The 20,805-nt window shown below is 43.2% G+C and overlaps 1 protein-coding gene across 1 annotated transcript in view; it reads left to right on the top strand.

Annotated features, from left to right (window-relative positions):
- Window positions 1-6,590: 6,590 nt before the first annotated feature.
- LAG3 (lymphocyte activating 3) overlaps window positions 6,591-20,805 on the top strand; it is a 29,377-nt gene continuing 15,162 nt past the window's right edge. Inside the window, exons 1-3 of the mRNA XM_063433943.1 lie at window positions 6,591-6,735; window positions 7,523-7,655; window positions 17,057-17,274. Coding sequence (XP_063290013.1) covers window positions 6,681-6,735; window positions 7,523-7,655; window positions 17,057-17,274 — 406 coding nt within the window. The 5' untranslated portion in view covers window positions 6,591-6,680. The remainder of the gene's footprint in view (window positions 6,736-7,522; window positions 7,656-17,056; window positions 17,275-20,805) is intronic.

Raw genomic sequence — 20,805 nt, 5'->3', positions numbered from 1 at the left:
TGCAATAACTGGCAGGAGCCTGCTGTGTTCTCCCCTCCTGCTGGTCATCAGTTGAACGGTGGCCACACATTGATTCTGAAGTTATGCACGCACACCAGTCACAGGGGTTGAGAGGCCATCAGTCATAGGCCTGCAACCGTGCTAGTTACGCCACTGTTTACATACCTTGTCAGTCATCTACATACACACATACTTTTTATGTGACCTGTATATAGTATCCAACATACAGTATTACACAAAGAGTACCAGTGTCCCACTTACAGGGGCTTATTCAAAAAGCACCAAATTGATGTGGATTAAAATATGAATTGCAAACTATAGGCTAGAATTGCCAGACTCTTAAGTTGGAGAATTTTTTGCTGTGTATAATCCAAATAAGTACTTCAGTATTTAGGTGATGTGCTCCACCTCTGGAATACTAAAGTGCAGTACTAAGTAAATATATATATATATATATAAATGAGAATGCTTCCCCCCGATTTCTATATATATTTACTTAGCACTGTGCTTGCACTTTAGTGTTCGGGAAGTGGGGCATATCACCTAAACACTTAAGTACTTATTGGGATTTTACTTTTTGGTTGTGTGATACAAAGAGTATCCACAGAGAGCCACAGCTGCTATGCAATAAATGTTATTTTGTTGGTTTACTTGCACAATGTAACGGACCGTTTCGCTCAGAAGGGAATAAAAATCGTTTAGGCGATAATCCCCTTTTCCATAGACCAGCAGCTACTGCAAGCACCAATCTTCCGAACTGCAAACTGTACGAATTCACCAACTCCCGAACTGGAAATACACGAACCCTGGAATCAGCCGAACAGGAAAAGCATACAATCCGCTTACACTCCTGGCAGTCAGCATACAATCCAATTCCCCCAAAAATGAGAAGACACATCGGTTTGAGGGTCAAGCAGAATCTGTTTTACTGAGGGCTACCTGCCCAGTATTTATGCAGGTCTCCCTCTTGGTGGACACTCCCCTAAGGGAGCAAATGGGAGACTGAAACAGCAGACAGACATGCATCACTTTAGTACATACAGCCACAATACTTTCCCACAATGCATCCTGGCTTCCTCCTATCTGTCCTGGAGATAATTGGAGAAGTAATTCAATTATCTCCCAGGACAAAGGCAAAACTCCATTACACACGTGGGGACACAACACAGACTATCACTTTAAAATACATAAAGACACATTTTATACATAAAACACAGACATGTAACATATCCCCAGATAGCTCAGTGTAGCGAAAGCCACTTCGCCACTGTGTTTTGGAGGGGGCTGCTTGCCCGCCTCTTACCCTGTGACTACGGTCCCTGGGCGATTTGGCCCTTTATGCACGGTATTTGGGCATACTGTGGGATATTGGGCTGCCCCAGGATTATGGGCCCTCTCATCAGCCCATACGAAACTTAAACCCCATGGCGTTTGAACTGTGTTTGTGGCATCTGAGCGCTGTTTGGATATGTTGAGCGCTCAGATCCAAGCCATCTGGGGATGGGTTGAATGTGGGGGTTCTGTTTAGTATAACAGGAGTTATGTATTTTTATGTCTTTTGGTGGTTGCTGGTAACATGTGCTTAATGGAGGCTGTGTTTGTCCCTGGATATAATTAAATCAGCTTCTCCATTGTCTCCAGGATAGAGGATTCTGGGGAACTAGTTTGAGCTGGAAAAACCATGCTTCCAGAAGGTCAAATGCACATTTGTACTAACTTTTGAACCCCTGGTCCAATTCGTATGATTTTTGAGTATGTTGTTCCCCTGAATGGATTGATTGTGAATATGTATTTTTTATGCGAATGTGATGTATATTTTGGGAGTTATGAATGTTGTGTAAAAACTGTATTTTCCCTACCTATGATAATTGTATTTTCCTGTGTGTACAGATAATTCGTTTACAGGTAGAGGGGAGGGCTATGTGTGGGATGTAACTATTGTGTGATTGGTTAATGTACGTTACTGTGTGTGTCCCTCCCCTTCATGGGAGCACCTAATAAAAAGGGCTGCAAGCTAGCAGCCAGGGAGTTCTATTTTTACCCTCAACTTGAGTCCTGTCTCTTATTGGGGGAATCTGCTACAAGGGATTGCTATGCTAGGCATATTCCCTTGCTATAATCACTGAGCTCTTGTAAGAGCTTGTTCCTGCTTCGTTCTGAAGGGAGATAGCTGCAGCCTGCGGTGCTTATGGTGTCTGGTGGAGTGCTTGGAGTCCTCTGGAAGCGCTAGGAGCATCTTTCAACGGAGGTACCCAGTCGGGGTGCCAGTTGATCCGTTACACTCAGGTCTGAGTGCACATTATTAGGTGAATGGCACTCGACCACACGAATACAGTTTAATTGCCATGGAGCTAAAGTCTTTAATTATACGAACAGGCTCCATGGCTGTGCTATCTGGGTTAAAACATTAACATAAAACAAACTACCGAATTTCCATGCATTCGCCCAATCCATACGAATAGAACCAGGAGTTGGAGGTTCAGCGGTGCCTGCACGTAAAAGTGTCCGGGTTTGGTGCATGAAAGCCGGGCAGACAAGCGCTGGCTGCCCGGGGAGCTCCGGAACACCGCCATCGTGTGGCGGCTAAGTGTAACCGCGACCACCCAGTAACAATCAATTAAGCTGCGGTGGTCAATTGCCGGCACACGCTTGTTAAGCCGCGGTTAGCCGCAGCTTCAGGGAGGCAAATGGAGGGCACACTCCAGCTTCTGGGTGGCCCATTAACAGCGCCGGACGGCTTCCCACGGCTCTGGGGAAGCTGATAAACGGCTGATTGTTCGGTAGATAGAATCTACCGAACGGCTGTGCAGAGAGGGAGAAATAAATCCTCCTGCACAGCAAAATTAATTAAAATTAAATTAACCCTTTAGCTGCCGGTCCATAATCTAAAGGCAGCAGGTGGGCAACCAGGCTCCTCCAGTTCACAGTGGCGAGGTTGGCTTCGCCACACACAAGAAGCCCTGTTTTATTCACACGTATTGTTATACTGTTTTTTCTTTGGCTGTGTGTGTTTCTTTTGCCTAAACTTTTCAGTTTGACTTTCAATTCGCTACGATTTATGTTTATTGAATATTTAAATCCCACAGTGTGATAATGTCCTACATACCGCGTCAGCGCCCTACATACAATGTCAGCATCCTACATACACTGTTACACATTTATTGTGCAGTTCTCTGGAGGAAACTGTAATATTGTGGTTTTTAATAAGTGCAGCAGTAGCTGAGCCTGGGACCTTATGGTTATGACTTATACGATGCTAAGTGTTCCACTAGCGCAAGTCTTATGTTTTCTATGAAAGTTTCTATTTCATGTTTGCTAAAACAGTGTTGGTAGATCATTTGTAGTTGAGGAACGTATTATCTGTTCTATACGGGAATTTGTGTTTACAACTTTCTAGAAGTTCTGCTTGACTTGTCCCAATCTAAATTTCTCCATTTTGCTCAGTTTTTGTGGTTTACTACTATGGTCTCTATTGTTGGTTGCACAGTTAAAATACCCTTCAGTTAACCATTTAAAATATTTTTTTCTCAACCATTTAAAATATTGTTTTCTCCACCACTATCTCCTCATTAGAGATATCTTTGCCAGAAGCTCAAGGAAGCAAGGTGAATAGTCAGTGAATGACCTACCTAAGAGGTTTGCCTTGATGTGGCAGGTGGGCATTCCTTCTAGGCATGTGCATGGGAAAAACTTTTGTTTCGGTTCGGCATTCCGAAATTCGGGACTTCGACATTTCGGGACTTCGGCACTTCGACACTTTGGAACTTCGGCAACTTCGACCCTTCGGAACTTCGGGACCTCGGCAATTCGGCACTTCGGCATTTTGGAACTTCGGCAACTTCGGCACTTTGGGTCTTCAGAACGTCTCTTGGAGCCGCTTGGTAGATAACTACCTAATTCCCACGGTATTAGGGAGTTATCTACCAAAAGGCTGAAAGACCTAAATTGGTCTTTCAGACAAATTTACTAATACTAAGTAAAAATTACTTAGTATTAGTAAATTGGGCCCCTACTTGCTATACCGCGAGTAGGGGCATGTCTATTAAACAGTGAGCAGCCAGTGGTCTGGGTGCCAACTCCCACTACTCCTAACCCTGCAAGTGTAATTATTGCAGTTTTCTATAAACTGCAATAATTACCTTGCAGGGTTAACTCCACCTCTAGTGTCTGTCTACTAGACAGCCACTAGAGGTCACTTCCTACTTCATAGCACAGGAAACCTGTGCTAGAGCGTCGCTGGACGTCCTCACGCTGTGTGAGGACCTCCAGCATCGCTCATTTCCCCATAGGAAAGCATTGAAATTATTTTTCAATGCTTTTCTATGGGGAGACGTAATGCGCATGCGCGGCATTGCCGCGCATGTGCATTAGGTCTCCTCGGCCGGTGGGCGGGATCAGTCTCGCCCACCGGCCGACACAATACAGAGGAGAAGCGGCGCGGAGGAGGAGACAGCGGCGAGGGACATCGCCGCTCCCTCAGGTAAGTGACTGAAGGGCTTTTCACCCCTTTAGTAACTGGGGATTGGGGGGTTGGAGGAAGAGGGACCCTCCAGTGGCAGGAAAACGGATTGTTTTCCTGGCACTGGAGTTTCCCTTTAAAAACTGGGTCCCCCCTCCCGAGCCCCCACCTTTTAAACTAAAGGGGGGGCATTTCTTCCCACCCCCCAATAACCTGATATTTTGTTAACCTGGGAGATTGTACAACATTGTGCATCAATTTACTACTTCATTTACACTGACCCTTCTACTCCCATGTTCATCCATCTTCCATCCATCTTTCATCCAACCATCCATCCAACCACTCAACCATCCATCTTCCATCTAACCACTCAACCATCCATCTTCGATCCATCCAACCACTCATCCATCCATCTTCCATCCAACCACTCAACCATCCATCTTCCATCCAACCACTCAACTATCCATCTTCAATCTAACCACTCAACCATCCATCTTCGATCCATCCAACCACTCAACCATCCATCTTCCATCTAACCACTCAACCAACCATCTTCCATCTAACCACTCAACCATCCATCTTCGATCCATCCAACCACGCATCCATCCATCTTCCATCCAACCACTCAACCATCCATCTTCGATCCATCCAACCACTCATCCATCCATCTTCCATCCAACCACTCAACCATCCATCTTCCACCCAACCACTCAACCATCCACCTTCGATCCATCCAACTTTTCTACCATCCACCCATCCATCCCCACTATTCATCCACTCCTTTACTTATTCTCATCATTCTACTCCCTTCCTTGATGTTGAGAAAGCGTCCAGTAGACATGAAATTCATTCTGTTTAGTTTCATTTATTTGACCGCCAGAGCAGAGATACGTTAGTTACAACTCCTATCACTGCTGCTTATTATGGTGGGCATGCCATGTTCACAATATTGTAATAAATCTGCACTTTTGTATATTCCCCAAAAGAAAAAAAGGCAGAAATAAATGCATGCATATTTTGATTGGAGTATATCCACTAAATAGTGATTTCTTTCAGGTTATTCCAATGAAGTGCTCCTTTAAAATGCAAAACTTTAGGAACGAATGGAGATAACTTTATAATGCAGAACTGCAAAATCCTGAATGTGTCAATTTATTTATCTTTTTTTTCCAGCCATTAGTATTAGCAGTATTAGGGAAGTGCTCATGCCATTGTACAGAACACTGGAGTATTGTACGCAGTACTGGAGACCGTATCTCCAGAGGGATATTGATACTTAAGAGAGAGTTCAGAGAAGGGCTGCTAAACTGGTTCATGGATTGCTGGATAAAATTTGCCAGGAAAGGTTAAAGGATCTTGTATAGTTTGGAGGAAAGACGAGACAGGGGGAATATGATAGAAACATTTAAATACATAAAGGGAATCAACACAGTAAAGGAGGAGGCTATATTTACAAGAAGAAAAACTACCACAACAAGAGCACATACTGAGGGGGTAGTGGATGCATGGAATATCCTTCCAGCTGAAGTGGTAGAGGTTAACACAGTGAAGGAGTTTAAACATGCGTGGAATAGGCATAAGCCTATCCTAGATAAAAGAGACTAATGCAAGTATTTATAAAATGACGAATGGCCCTTATCTGCTGTCACATTCTATGTTTTTTTATTACTGCTTTTCCAGATAGACACTGGGACGGAGGTGGCACCCAAATATTACCTGAGTGACAAGGTAATGTAATGCTTGTCTAATTATGATTAAACTGTAACAGTAGCCAAATCTCACAAACATTGTCAATACATCTATTAATCATACATATATTCTATATATTAGTTAGTGTGTTTTATTTGTTCACATTCCGCAAAAAATGAAACCTTGTTGGAGGGTAATATTTTATTAGAACATAAAATAGACTGAAGTGTTACAGAGTGTACTGTGTCACCCATGTAGTGTAATGTTCGGTTTAATACAGGGCTGTACATATCTCTGCAGTAAACAGACTCTTCATATTTTCCAGCCCAGGAGACTGTCTCATTCAGAGACAGCGAGAGAGAGAGAGATGCACATTTTCCAGAGAGAGTCACTTCTCAGCTATGGGTATCAGGGCTGGGAAGAAAGTCAGCAAATTCTGTATGTGACGTGTGAGAGGGCGAGAGATAAACAGATATAGAGAGAGGGCGAGAGAGTGTGATAGAAGAACAGGCAAAGTAAGAGAGAGAGAGAGATGAAGGTGTCACTGGGCTTGATCTGCATCCTGTGTCTTTCAGCACTCTGTTCAGGTAAGGGAGCGCTAGATAGAGTGCAGAGCAGTGAGTGACTTTAGATCTGACAGTGTGCAAGTCAATGAGCTGTGACGATCTTGCTGTGCATAGAGCGTTATGTACTGCTGTATAAATGTGCAGAGCGTAGTGCATAAACAGAGTAAGCCATACTACTATGCATTGATGTGTATGTGTGTCACAGAGCTCCACAAAATTAAACCTCACACAGGGTTATTCACTAACGTGAGAATTGTCGGGAAATTAAATTGAATAGAAAGTGAATTTCAAATTTAAGAACAAAATAGCCAAACAGGAACAATTCTCCAATTCTAATATGCTTGTAGTTTGGCTACTTTGGCATAAATTTGAAATCCACTTTGAATTCCTAAGAATTCTCATTTTAGTAAATAACACGGACAGTATTGTGTAATTGTATCACAGAGCTCTACAGCAATAAAACTCACAATAATATACAGTGTGTATGAGTGTATCACAGAGCTCCACAGCAATAAAACTCACAGTAATGTGCAGTGTGTCTGAGTGTATCACAGAGCTCCACAGCAATAAAACTCACTGTAATGTGCGGTGTGTGTGAGTGTATGGCAGAACAATAAAACTCAAGAATAAATATGTAGAACAATTACGTAGCATAATTATTGTGTAGTCCATAGTAAATGTTTAGTTATTGGTTTGTGTTAATAAATAATTTATGCTCCTCTAAGTGCTTTTATTGCATAAGTAGTTGTCTAGAGTTTATGAAGGCATCTAATATTTTCATAATAAATTTTTTTTTGTTCCCCTCAAGGGTCTCATGTGGTGGTGACTGGTGTCATTGGTGGCAGGGTTACCTTGCCATGTCTGATGTCCCCAGAGCAGCTAAAACAGAAAAGTAACTCAAAATATCCCGCAGTATCCCTGCATTGGCGCAGGATAAATAGGTAAATAGAAATATTACTGAATTTCTATCTGTCTTTATAGATGGCTATCTGCCACTGTACAGCTCACACCACACGTGTCTTTGACACTGCCCCGTCATCTGTAACTGCTTAGTTATCTGTCTCTCTTATTGTCTGTGTTACTGCATAGCTATTTGTAATTCTATGGTTACCACACACTGCATGGCTGTCACACACTGCTTGGCTATCACACACTGTATGGCTATCACACACTGCATGGCTATCATACACTGCATGGCTGTCACACACTGCATGGCTACCACACACTGTATGACTATCATACCCTGCATGACTGTCACACACTGCATGGCTATCATACACTGTGTAGTTATCACATACTGCATGGCTATTATATACTGTATGGCTATTGCTATCACACACTGCGTGGCTGTCACACATACTGCGTGGCTGTCAGCGTGGTTATCATACACTGCTTTGCTATCAGCTTGGCTATCACCCACTGCGTGGCTATCACCCACTGCATGGCTATCATGCACAGCATGGCTATGATGCACTATATGGCTATCACGCACTGCGTGGTTATCACACACTGCGTGGCTGTCATACACTGCGTGGCTATCATACACTGCGTGGCTATCATACACTGCATGGCTGTCACACACTGCATGGCTATCACACACTACGTGGTTATCATACACTGCATGGCTATCACACACTGCGTGGTTATCGTACACTGCGTGGTTGTCACACACTGCATGGCTATCACACACTGCGTGGTTATCATACACTGCATGGCTATCACAAACTGCGTGGTTATCATACACTGCGTGGCTGTCACACACTGCATGGCTGTCACACACTGCATGGCTGTCACACACTGCATGGCTATCACACACTACGTGGTTATCATACACTGCATGGCTATCACACACTGCGTGGTTATCATACACTGCGTGGCTGTCACACACTGCATGGCTATCTCACACTGCGTGGTTATCATACACTGCATGGCTATCACAAACTGCGTGGTTATCATACACTGCGTGGCTGTCACACACTGCATGGCTATCACACACTGCGCGGTTATCATACACTGCGCGGTTATCATACACTGCGTGGCTGTCACACACTGCATGGCTATCACACACTACGTGGCTATCACACACTACGTGGCTATCACACACTGCGTGGTTATCATACACTGCGTGGCTGTCACACACTGCATGGCTATCACACACTGCATGGCTATCACACACTACGTGGTTATCATACACTGCATGGCTATCACACACTGCGTGGTTATCATACACTGCATGGCTATCACAAACTGCGTGGTTATCATACACTGCATGGCTGTCACACACTGCATGGCTATCACACACTGCGCGGTTATCATACACTGCGTGGCTGTCACACACTGCATGGCTATCACACACTACGTGGCTATCACACACTACGTGGCTATCACACACTACGTGGCTATCACACACTGCGTGGTTATCATACACTGCATGGTTATCTGTTATGGTTTTAAGTCTATCACTGTATTGGTATCTGCCATATTGTAGCAATTTGTCACCATATGGCTGGATGTTATTATATAACTGTCTCAACTCACAGCTGTTTGTCCATAAGTACATTTTATTTCTGTCACTGAATTGGCTGTTTTACAAGTAAATGTCTATGGTTTAAAATCAAACTGGCACCTAGAGTAGCAAGAAAAGAGAAAATGCCCAAATATGGCTATAATGCTAATAAAGTAATATTATTGGGCAAATAAAAAACAAAACAATAATAATAATAAAAATAGGAAGAAGATACAATTAAAGAATACTTAATAACAATTATTACCATTTCTGATCTGTAAACAGTGATAGAATATATTAAGCCATATTGTAATGCCCCAGTAGTTCTTTATTTAGACTAAAACTGGAATTGGGAAGAACTGACAAGGCAATTGCAATTGTTAGGAGAAAATAAGAACTGGAAATGAGAATCTCCAACTCCAATTTGGGATTTCCTGCTCAATTCTCAGTAATTGCAGGTTTAGTGATAAACTCGAACTGTGTTTGTAGGATTCGGCTCTTGTCCATAAATTCCATTAATAGAGTTTATTATCACAAAACAGCTGAAAACAGAAAGTGTTTTTTTTCCTTTCAATCTTTTTATTTGGAATATAGACAGGACTAAACAAAGGCAAAATCCCAGTATTACAGCCACAGAAACTTCACAAAACATATTTCTAGTTTTCATCATATATATTTTGAGAACAATTTATTATAAAATCTGCAGAACAGAGCGCAATGAACAAACACAACAGTCATTTAAACATACCGAGTAAAATAGCATTATGGGATAGTGATGTGGAACATGTACAGTGAGATTGTCACTTCGATTCTTTTCAAACAATTACCAAGAAAGTAGAATTTATGCAGATTTATTTATTCTGCCCACATTATTTATTCTAATAATCCTGGCATATTAGGTATGGCAATTAGCATGGAGTTACGTCATCATTTTAGGAAGAAATGAAAAGTGGTTACTTTACCTGAATCTAAGATTTGATTAACACTGGCCCCTTTCACCATATGGAGATGTAGAGCTCTACTTCCGTAATGTTCCATATCTATTGCGCAAAAATCCTATTCTTCTGTCGCTGGTAACTCATGGTCCTAGAGATCGACCAAGAGGATGCGATACGTCGCCTGAAAACATTGTAGCTACAGCTTGCTTTGTGACCCACAGAGCTTCCCAAATATTTAACCCTGATGACTTTGTTATGACAACAAAGTCCGACTTTAGGAGTTAAAATACCACAAATTACACACAGTTGGAAACACCTGCTACATTGCTAAAGCTTTTACAAAAAACACTGTGTTTCCTGTTAAATTGGCACATTACGGTTTAATAAAACGAATGAATGTATATTCCTTAGCACATACATGACAAAATAGCACGGAGTCACTACATGTTTCTATGTTGGAGTGCCGTTACATAGCCATACCTAAATGGATCCGATTTTTACTGAAAATTGAGATGTCCATTGAGGTCATTTTAAAATATTACTTTAATCGAACATTAATATTAATATTCACATCCTTCTCTCTTATGTGCACAAAAATAAATAAATAAAAAGAAACAAAAAATAATTAAGCCTAAGCAAAAATATTAAAATATATACCCAGTTTGTAACTTAAAAGATGGAATAAAATATACTTGCTAGATTTTCATGTTGGACTGATCACAAAATTAATAATTTTATGTTTGTTATTAAACTTTTTTTATACACATAAGTGAGCAAAAATACATATTTTAATATCAATATTTAATAAAAGTTACTTTTTCAAATCTTCTCACTGCATGGCTGTGTAAACTAGTGCACGGCTATATGTATTATTAGAGTTTTCACTGAAAGGCTATCTATCACTGCCTGACTGTCAGTGTAATTCATGGCAATCTGTCATTGCCAATCTTGGTGTCTGACACAGCACTGCATAGAACCACAAACCTCTATCAAACCAGTCAGAACCTTTGCTTCCCCCTGCTTGAGTTTTGAAAATCTTAAACCCAGGGGGATGTTCAAACTAACCTATGTACACCTTATTCTTTATTATTATTATTATTATTATTTTATTATTTATATTGCGCCATCAGATTCCATAGCACCGTACAATGGGTGGAGTAACAGACATGTAATTGTAACCAGACAACTGGACGTACAGGAACAGAGAGGTGGAGGGTCTTGCTCAATGAGCTTACATGACAACATCAACATAAGCACACGCGTAAATGTTCTAGGAGATTAATTGCATGATTTTGCTATTACATGACGAAAAGTCATGATTTTATTAAAGACACGGAGGCGAGTATTGCATAACCCTTTCTTTACTGTCCACCAATAGCAGCAAAGAATACAAATATAATGAAAAAATGAAGAACATACATTAACATAGGCCCCTCCCCGCTCAGGTCCCGGTATATTAGGCAGCACTTCCCTTCCATATCCCTCTTTCTGAAGATGCGACCTTGTAACAATGTCCGAACAAGAACAAGAACAGAGTCCAATAGTCCAAATAAGAGAGTCTCACAACAGGGAAGCACGACCAGAGGAGCTGTAGGACCAGAGATTATCAGCGGGAAGAGTCCATTCAACTTGGATAACAGCATGCCATCTTGCTGGATTAGGCTGTGAAAACATAAAGAGACAGGAGCCGAGAGGTTAAGATCGATAATTGCAACTATTGTCAGGTACCAACTGAGGAGAAAATTCCAAATGAATACAAACCCACATCCTAGGGTGATTAGTAAGCCTATCATAACATAAACCTATCCTTGAGACATGGCCCCACTTACCGTACCCAAATATTCCATGTGACTCGTTGCAACCTACGAAAAAAGGGTGGGGAGACATGAATAATAAACATGGGTGGGACAATACTCGCCTCCGTGTCTTTAATAAAACCATGACTTTTCGTCATGTAATAGCAAAATCATGCAATTTTATAACAAGACACGGAGGCTCATATTGCAAGTTTAAAGCTGATTAACTACGGCCGTAAAAGAATGTGGGGCCGGGCGAAAGTAAAATTCACGGAAGGTAGATTCCCTAGACCAGTCGGCTGTCCTCATAATATCTTCCAGACGAGCCCCTGCAGTCATCATCGAGGATGCTGAGGCCCCCCGGACCGAATGGGCGCCGAAGATCGTGGTATCGATGCCTGCCTGATCCAATAACCATCGCACCCAGAGTGACAATGTGGTGCTAGAGACTGGTCGGAAGGGTGGTCGAAAGGACAGGAACAGCTGTGGGGATACATGTGAACGATGACATCTGGTACGATCTTCGTATTCGCGAAGGCAAGTCACGGGACATAATGCTGGAGAGGTAGGAAAAGCGGGATAGGACACCGACTTGATAGAGGTTTTTGTCCGGCGACTGATGTTGAACGTGACCCCGTCCGGGGTGTATGACTTGGCATCGAAGTCCAGGGCTCTAACGTCCGAAACCCTCTTGCAGGATACGAGGCAGAGCAGGCAAACCAATTTGGCAGAAAGTTGCTTCAGGGAGAGCGCTGAGTTAGCGGGCCACGACGAGATAAAGGATAGTACAATGGACACATCCCATGACGTGGAGTAGCGAGGCCTGGGTGGTCGGGAGAATCGTGAGCCCCGGAGGAGCCGGCACACCAAGTGATGTTGACCCGCCGGGCATCCATCGAAACCTTGATGAATTGCCGAGATGGCTGACCTGTAAAGGTTGATAGTCCTGTAAGCCTTCCCCGCCTCGAAGAGGGACGTCAAAAATTGCAGGACCATGGTTACAGGGGCCGAAACGGGATCCGCGTCCCTAGCCATGCACCAGCCAGTCCAAGCTCGCCAAGCTGACCTATAAGCTCGTCTAGTTCCTGGGGCCCATGCTTCCGCCAACAGGCGTCTAGTTGTGTCCGAAACTCCTTGGATTTCCCAGGGTCCCCGGAGATCCGCCATGCCAGGAGTGGGAGGGAGCCGTCCAACCGGAGCGGGTGACACCGTCCCATCGGGTCTAGCAGCAGATTGTGGCGTGACTGTAGCAGCCGTGGGTAGTCCATCGTCATCTCGAGAATCTGGGGGAACCAAGACTGGGTTTCCCAGAATGGGGTCACCATGACTAATTCTGCCTCGTGTCTGCGGGTCTGAAGGAGGGAGCGTGGAATCATGGAAAACGGTGGAAAGGCATATAGGAGGTCCCCGTTCCAGTCTTGCAGGAAGGCGTCTACTGCCTCCGCCATCGGGTCTGGTCTCCAGCTGAAGAATCGAGATAGCTGGGTGTTGAGTCGGGAAGCGAAGAGGTCGATAGAAAAGGGATCCCAGAGAGATGATAAACTGGAGAACGCCTCCGTGTCCAACTTCCAGTCGCTGGAGTCTGAGAGATAACGTGACCCCCAGTCTGCTTGGACGTTGTGCAGACCAGGTAGATACTCCGCGTGAACCATCAGGTTCCGTTCCAGGCAGAATTCCCAAAAGTCCTTCGCCAGGGTGGCCAACACTGCTGATTGTGTACCCCCCAGGTGGTTGACATATCTCACCGCCGAGACGTTGTCCATTCGTAGACGGATGCAGGTTAGGGCTCTGTCCCTCGCGAAGCTGCGGATGGCGAAGGAGCCTGCCAGAAGTTCCAGTGCGTTGATGTGTAGCCGTGACTCGGCTGCCGACCAACGACCTCCTGTAGATATCCCGTCGCAATGGGCCCCCCATCCGTGGAGGCTTGCATCGGAATCGATTGTGAATTCCGGTTGCGGGCCGAAGATCGCCTTGCCGTTCCATGCGGACAGGTTGAGAATCCACCAACGCAGTTCATCTTTCGTTTCGGTGTCCAGTGACACCTGGTCTGCGTAAGACGCACCGGTTCTCAGGTGTGCGATCTTCAGGCGCTGCAGTGCCCGGTAGTGGAGTGGGCCCGGGAACACTGCCTGTATAGATGAGGCCAGTAGGCCAATGAGCCATGCCAGCTGTCGCAGGGTGAGTTGGGGCCGTACTAGGGCTCTGCGTAACTCCTTGCGAATGGCGAGAATCTTGGACCTTGGCAGGCTCAGAGTCGCCTCCCTTGAGTCCACGAGGAATCCTAGGAATTCCATTCGCGTGGCGGGGGTTAGGCATGACTTTTCCCAATTGATAACGAAGCCCAAGCGGGAAAGGAGGTCTATGGCCAGCCGTAGGTGGGCAAGGAGAGTGGAGCGATCTTGAGCCATAAGGAGTATGTCGTCTAAGTATACGATTAGACGAACTCCCCGGCTGCGTAGCCATGCCATGACAGGACGGAGTAGCTTTGTGAAGCACCACGGTGCTGAGGAGAGGCCGAAGGGTAGGCATGTAAACCGCCAAGTCTCGCGTTGCCATTGGAAGCGTAGGAGGTCTCGGGAGTCCGAGGCAATCGGCACCGTCAAGTATGCATCCTTGAGGTCCAGCTTTGCTAGCCAGTCTCCGCGAAGGAGAAGGTCCCGTAATAGGTGAATACCTTCCATTTTGAAATGGCGGTATCGGACTATGGCATTGAGGGGGCGCAGATTTATGACAGGCCTCAATTGTCCGCCTTTCTTTTCCACTAGGAAAATATTGCTTATGACCCCTGAGGGTTCGGGAGGTGCTTTTTCTATAGCCCCTTTGGTAAGAAGGGTGGAAAGCTCCATGTCGATCCGTCTGCGATCCTGGAGTGAAAAGCAGATCGGTCGAGGAGGGGGAATGTGTACGATGTTGTCTATCAGTTCTATGTGAAACCCTCGAATGGTAGTCAGTACCCAGGGGTCTGAGGTAATTTGTGACCAAGCTGGCAAAAAATGTCGGAGTCTGCCCCCTACATAAACATGAGAAAAAACATGAGGCTTGAGGTAACTCATCGTAGGGTCGTCTCGAACCAGGTTGTCCTCGGAAGCCTCTAGATCGCCACGGGCGTCCTCGAGATGGGAAGAAGGAGGGGTGGGTGTTAGCCTCCTGGTATTGAGAGCATTGGTGAAAGGAGCCTCGTCCAGTGCCACGGGATTGGAAATAGTTCCGGCTGGACAGACGGCTCCTGGATCTGCCGGCCCTGGTAGAGACCCGTCCCTGGAAAACTCGCCTCATAGAGGATTGAGCCTTATCCAGGGCAGTAAATGCCCCAACAAAATGCCCCAGGTCTTTTATAAAGGAATCGCCGAAGAGGAGGCCTTGGGCGTCCTTACCGGCTTCCGTTAGGGCGAGGTTAGCCAATTTGGGTTCTATCTTAAATAAGATAGCCTTACGTCTCTCAATAGATAATGAGGTGTTAACGTTCCCTGCAATACAGATTGCTCTCTGGACCCAACCACGGAGGTCTTCAGGGTCAACCATGCGGTTTTCCGCTCTGGCGTCTTCCGCCAAATCAAAAAGTTTAGCCAATGGGCCAAATATGTCCAGGTGCTTATCCTGGCAGGATTTTAAGGCGGATTTGAGCCCTTTACGGGGATTCCAGCCTAGCTTTGTAAGGAATTGGGTCATCTTGGGGTCTACCTCGGGAGTGTCGCAAACTTTGTTAGGCACAACAGGCCTTGGACACTCTGCCCTCAATTTGTTGCGTGCCGCTTTACTAAGTGGGTGTCGCACCCACTTCTCTAAATATGTGGCAACATGGTCGTCCGGGAGCCACTCTGCCGATCTCGGATGGTGTAAATCATCCGGGTCGAAGAGTGGAACGCCCGACGGATCCACAAGGGCGGACTCCGCGGTCGCGGAGTGCCTAGTCCCTGGTTCGCCTCCGGACGTCTCTGCCTGGGCAGAGGGAAGGAGGTCAAAACCTGAATGAGCGGCATCCGCTTCAGAGCCACTGTCGGACTCAATCCTAGCCTCCTCACTTGACCCGATTTCTGAGTCGGAGTCGCTCTCTACCTGTGCTCTGGCACATTTCCATAGCCGCGCCCGTTCTGCCTGGCGCGGAAAGGCTCTCTTGCGTGGTTGTGACACGCTTTCAGGGGCGACCGAAGGTACTGGAGGCAGAGGGACATCTATATTTGTGGGTAGCTTTCCTGGGTATGAATACAAGGTGAGTATAGGACAAAATGCAAAACTGCCGAATGGGCCGTTTGCAAGAAAACAGGCAAACGCGGCAAAACAGCCGAATGGCCCGAACTGCTGAACGGTGAGCGGTGTGTGTGCACTACGAAAAAGACAGCTTGAGAAAAACATGCACAAAATGGCGCCGATGCGGGAAAAAGCAATGAAGAAAGTAAAACGGAGAGTAAGAGAAAATAAAGGGGGTCTGGACCCTGGGCACAATAGCAACTACCAAGTATTGCAGAGAGGAAAAACAATAAAAGCAAGAAGATAAATCAGAATAGAATAATGATAATACAATATTAATAAAATACTAATAAAAAAATAATAATAACAATAATAATAATATAACAACGATAGCTAAAGGTTATACAGAGTAAACAACTAATACTGAGAATAAATTTAAAACAGTATTGAAAGAAGTGACATGTACTTATCTTTGATCGGAGCAGCAAAGAAAGAGGGATATGGAAGGGAAGTGCTGCCTAATATACCGGGACCTGAGCGGGGAGGGGCCTATGTTAATGTATGTTCTTCATTTTTTCATTATATTTGTATTCTTTGCTGCTATTGGTGGACAGTAAAGAAAGGGTTATGCAATATGAGCTTCCGTGTCTTGTTATAAAATTTGCATTTGCAATTTTATTACAAGGAACCAGATGAGAACAAGCTCCCCCCCCCCCCCAAAATATCCAAAATCGCCTCTTTTTATAACCCAAATATTATCCCTCCTTGCCTCTCAACTATCTAAGCCTCATTGCATTCTTCCCATCTTCATTTAAATCTCTCTCTCCATTTTATTCCCCTTTTACCCCATTTCATTTTGTCTTACTCGTCATCTCCTCTTTGCTAAGTCTTTTCTCTCTAACCCGTGTCTTTAGGGAACCTGTGAATGTGGTCTCAGTGTACCCCAGTGGGATTACGTACACCAACCTGCCCCTAATCTCACGTGCCTCGGTCAGGAAGCCCATGCTTGATTCAGGAGACTTCTCTCTGCACCTGCTAAATGTTAGGAAAACCGATGCTGGGAATTACACAGGACTGGCAGTGTACGGGCGAGTGAAGAAGAACTGCAGGGTAGAACTGCGTACCATAGAAGGTGGGTGAATGATAAAGTACACATATGGCACAAACACAATGAGTATACATTGTAATTCTGAGTATAATAGTGAACCTGTGGCATGGGTGCTAGATAAGTGTTTTGTATTAAAGGGACACTCCTAGCACCATAACCACTGCAGCTTATTCTAATGGTTTTGGTGCTAAGAAGCTTTCACTGATAACATGACTTTTAAATCCTTGCCATTCCAGCTTTTGTTACTTTTGTCTTTAGCACCAGGGCTTCACCCCCTTCCCATTACCATCATACGGAGAAGACTAGCTTTCTTATTAAGCTGTACAAGCATTTGTCTGGTGTGAGCACACAGCCTGGAGATACCATTCGGCTAGGCAGGGTACTGTGCTGTGTACTGTGATCATGCCATACAAATATCTGGATGGGTGGCTAAATGGGTAAAGTACACTTCCTCAGATGATGTAAGTGGAAAGGGGTCAAGAGTCTGAGCCATGAATATCAATGTAAAAATCACTTGAATGGAAGTAAATTATCAGGGGAAGCTCCCTAAACATTGCAACAAGCTCTAGTGGTTATGGTGCTTGGAGTGTCCCTTTAAGACACAAGATGCATTACTCAGTTATCTAAATACACCCAGCTGATATAGCATTGCTTATAAACTACTTTGTGTGTACAGAAACCAGCAGCAAATACATAGCAAGAACCCCACTTGAGAGCGCAATCTAAACACACATTAATTTTTAAAAAAAGCAATGTCAGTAAATACATTGCATGGAGTTTTACAATTATGGACCTGCTAAGCTGCTGCTGTCTGTGGATTAGAAAACACAGAGTAACAATCAGAAAAACTGTGGCTTAAATCTTAACTATTTTATTCTGCCTTTTACAAAGTCACTTGATAAGTCAAGGTAACTGTTAAAAGGCATTATTTGGACTCATTTAAATTAGAGTGATGACTGGAAAATAAGAATTCATTTTGTGGGTTATATTTGCATTTCGTATGAAATGTTTTTACGACTTATGTAGCAGACAGGGTACACAGACAAAAACAATGTACACAAACAATATACGCTTACAGATAGTATACATCAATAGACTGACAATAAAATCTATCCAAGGACAGACAATATACATGGACAGACGATACACAATATAGACTTATAGTATACATCAATATAAATAAAATGTATACATGGACAGACAGTATACATTGACAGACAGTACATAATACAGACATATAGTATACATCAATAGACAGACAATAGAAAGATAATGTATACATGGACAGACAGTATACATAGACAGACAGTGCATAATACAGACATATAGTATACATCAATAGACAGTCAATAGAAATATAATGTATACATGGACAGACAGTATACATTGACAAACAGTACATAATACAAACATATAGTATACATCAATAGACAGACAATGGAAATATAATGTATACATGGACAGACAGACAGTATACATAGACAGACAGTACAGAATACAGACATATAGTATACATCAATAGACAGACAATGGAAATATAATGTATACATGGACAGACAGACAGTATACATAGACAGACAGTACAGAATACAAACATATAGTATACATCAATAGACAGACAATAGAAAAATAATGTATACATGGACAGACAGTATACATAAACAGACAGTACAGAATACAGACATATAGTATACATCAATAGACAGACAATAGAAATATAATGTATACATGGACAGACAGTATACATTGACAGACAGTACATAATACAAACATATAGTATACATCAATAGACAGACAATGGAAATATAAAGTATACATGGACAGACAGACAGTATACATAGACAGACAGTACAGAATACAGACATATAGTATACATCAATAGACAGACAATAGAAATATAATGTATACATGGACAGACAGTATACATAGACAGACAGTACAGAATACAGACATATAGTATACATCAATAGACAGACAATAGAAATATAATGTATACATGGACAGACAGTATACATAGACAGACAGTACAGAATACAGACATATAGTATACATCAATAGACAGACAATAGAAATATAATGTATACATGGACAGACAGTATACATAGACAGACAGTACAGAATACAGACATATAGTATACATCAATAGACAGACAATAGAAATATAATGTATACATGGACAGACAGTATACATAGACAGACAGTACAGAATACAGACATATAGTATACATCAATAGACAGACAATAGAAATATAATGTATACATGGACAGACAGTATACATAGACAGACAGTACAGAATACAGACATATAGTATACATCAATAGACAGACAATAGAAATATAATGTATACATGGACAGACAGTATACATAGACAGACAGTGCATAATACAAACATATAGTATACATCAATAGACAGACAATAGAAATATAATGTATACATGGACAGACAGTATACATAAACAGACAGTACAGAATACAGACATATAGTATACATCAATAGACAGACAATAGAAATATAATGTATACATGGACAGACAGTATACATAGACAGACAGTACATAATACAAACATATAGTATACATAAATAGACTGACAATAAAATCTTGACATTTGCACAGACGTTATTCGGCATGTGCTAAACTTTTATATAAACCTTTGTACAGACGATATTCGTATGTACTATAACCTTAAACTGAATAAGACACGGACACAGTTAATTCTGTTGGAGTATAAAGTCCACAGCTTTTATTAATTAAATTATTAATTAAATTATCATAAATTAACATAATTTGGGGTCATTGTCCAACTATACATTAACTTACTATACCCCCCACACAGTACCCCTGACAATGACCCCACCAATTGAACAATATATAACAAATAACAATTCACTTGAAACACGGCCTACCAAAGAGGCCCCACATCATATTGTTAACTGTAGGGGTGTACCTCAGACACCCCTACACCCACAGGTTCGTCGCCACCGAAGAGCTAGAACCAACCAGTCCTTAATTCCATCAGGCCTACACCTCGGCCTGTCCAGTCCAAACTCTACGCCAAATTCCAATTTCTACTATGCCCTGTTCCGCCGCTGTGACTGAAACGGAACTGCTAAACCGAGGGAGGGTGGGTGGGACAATTTACAGGTAAGAAAGGCTCTGGTTAAAATGGCCCCTATTCTAAAATGGCTGCTCTTTATACTCCCTGTCTCCGCCCCCAAGCTCCATTAAACTAAGCCAACCCCCAAACACTAGCACCTGCCCACTTCCTGGCTCTGTCAAGGCCCACTCCTCCTACTGCGTTGTTCCATGGGCTTCATGACATTTGCACAGACGTTATTCGGCATGTGCTAAACTTTTATATAAACCTTTGTACAGACGATATTCGTATGTACTATAACCTTAAACTGAATAAGACACGGACACAGTTAATTCTGTTGGAGTATAAAGTCCACAGCTTTTATTAATTAAATTATTAATTAAATTATCATAAATTAACATAATTTGGGGTCATTGTCCAACTATACATTAACTTACTATACCCCCCCACACAGTACC

Source organism: Pelobates fuscus, chromosome 10 (genome assembly GCF_036172605.1).
Source record: "Pelobates fuscus isolate aPelFus1 chromosome 10, aPelFus1.pri, whole genome shotgun sequence".
Lineage (NCBI taxonomy): Eukaryota > Metazoa > Chordata > Amphibia > Anura > Pelobatidae > Pelobates > Pelobates fuscus.
This window is presented reverse-complemented; position numbering and strand designations above follow the sequence as displayed.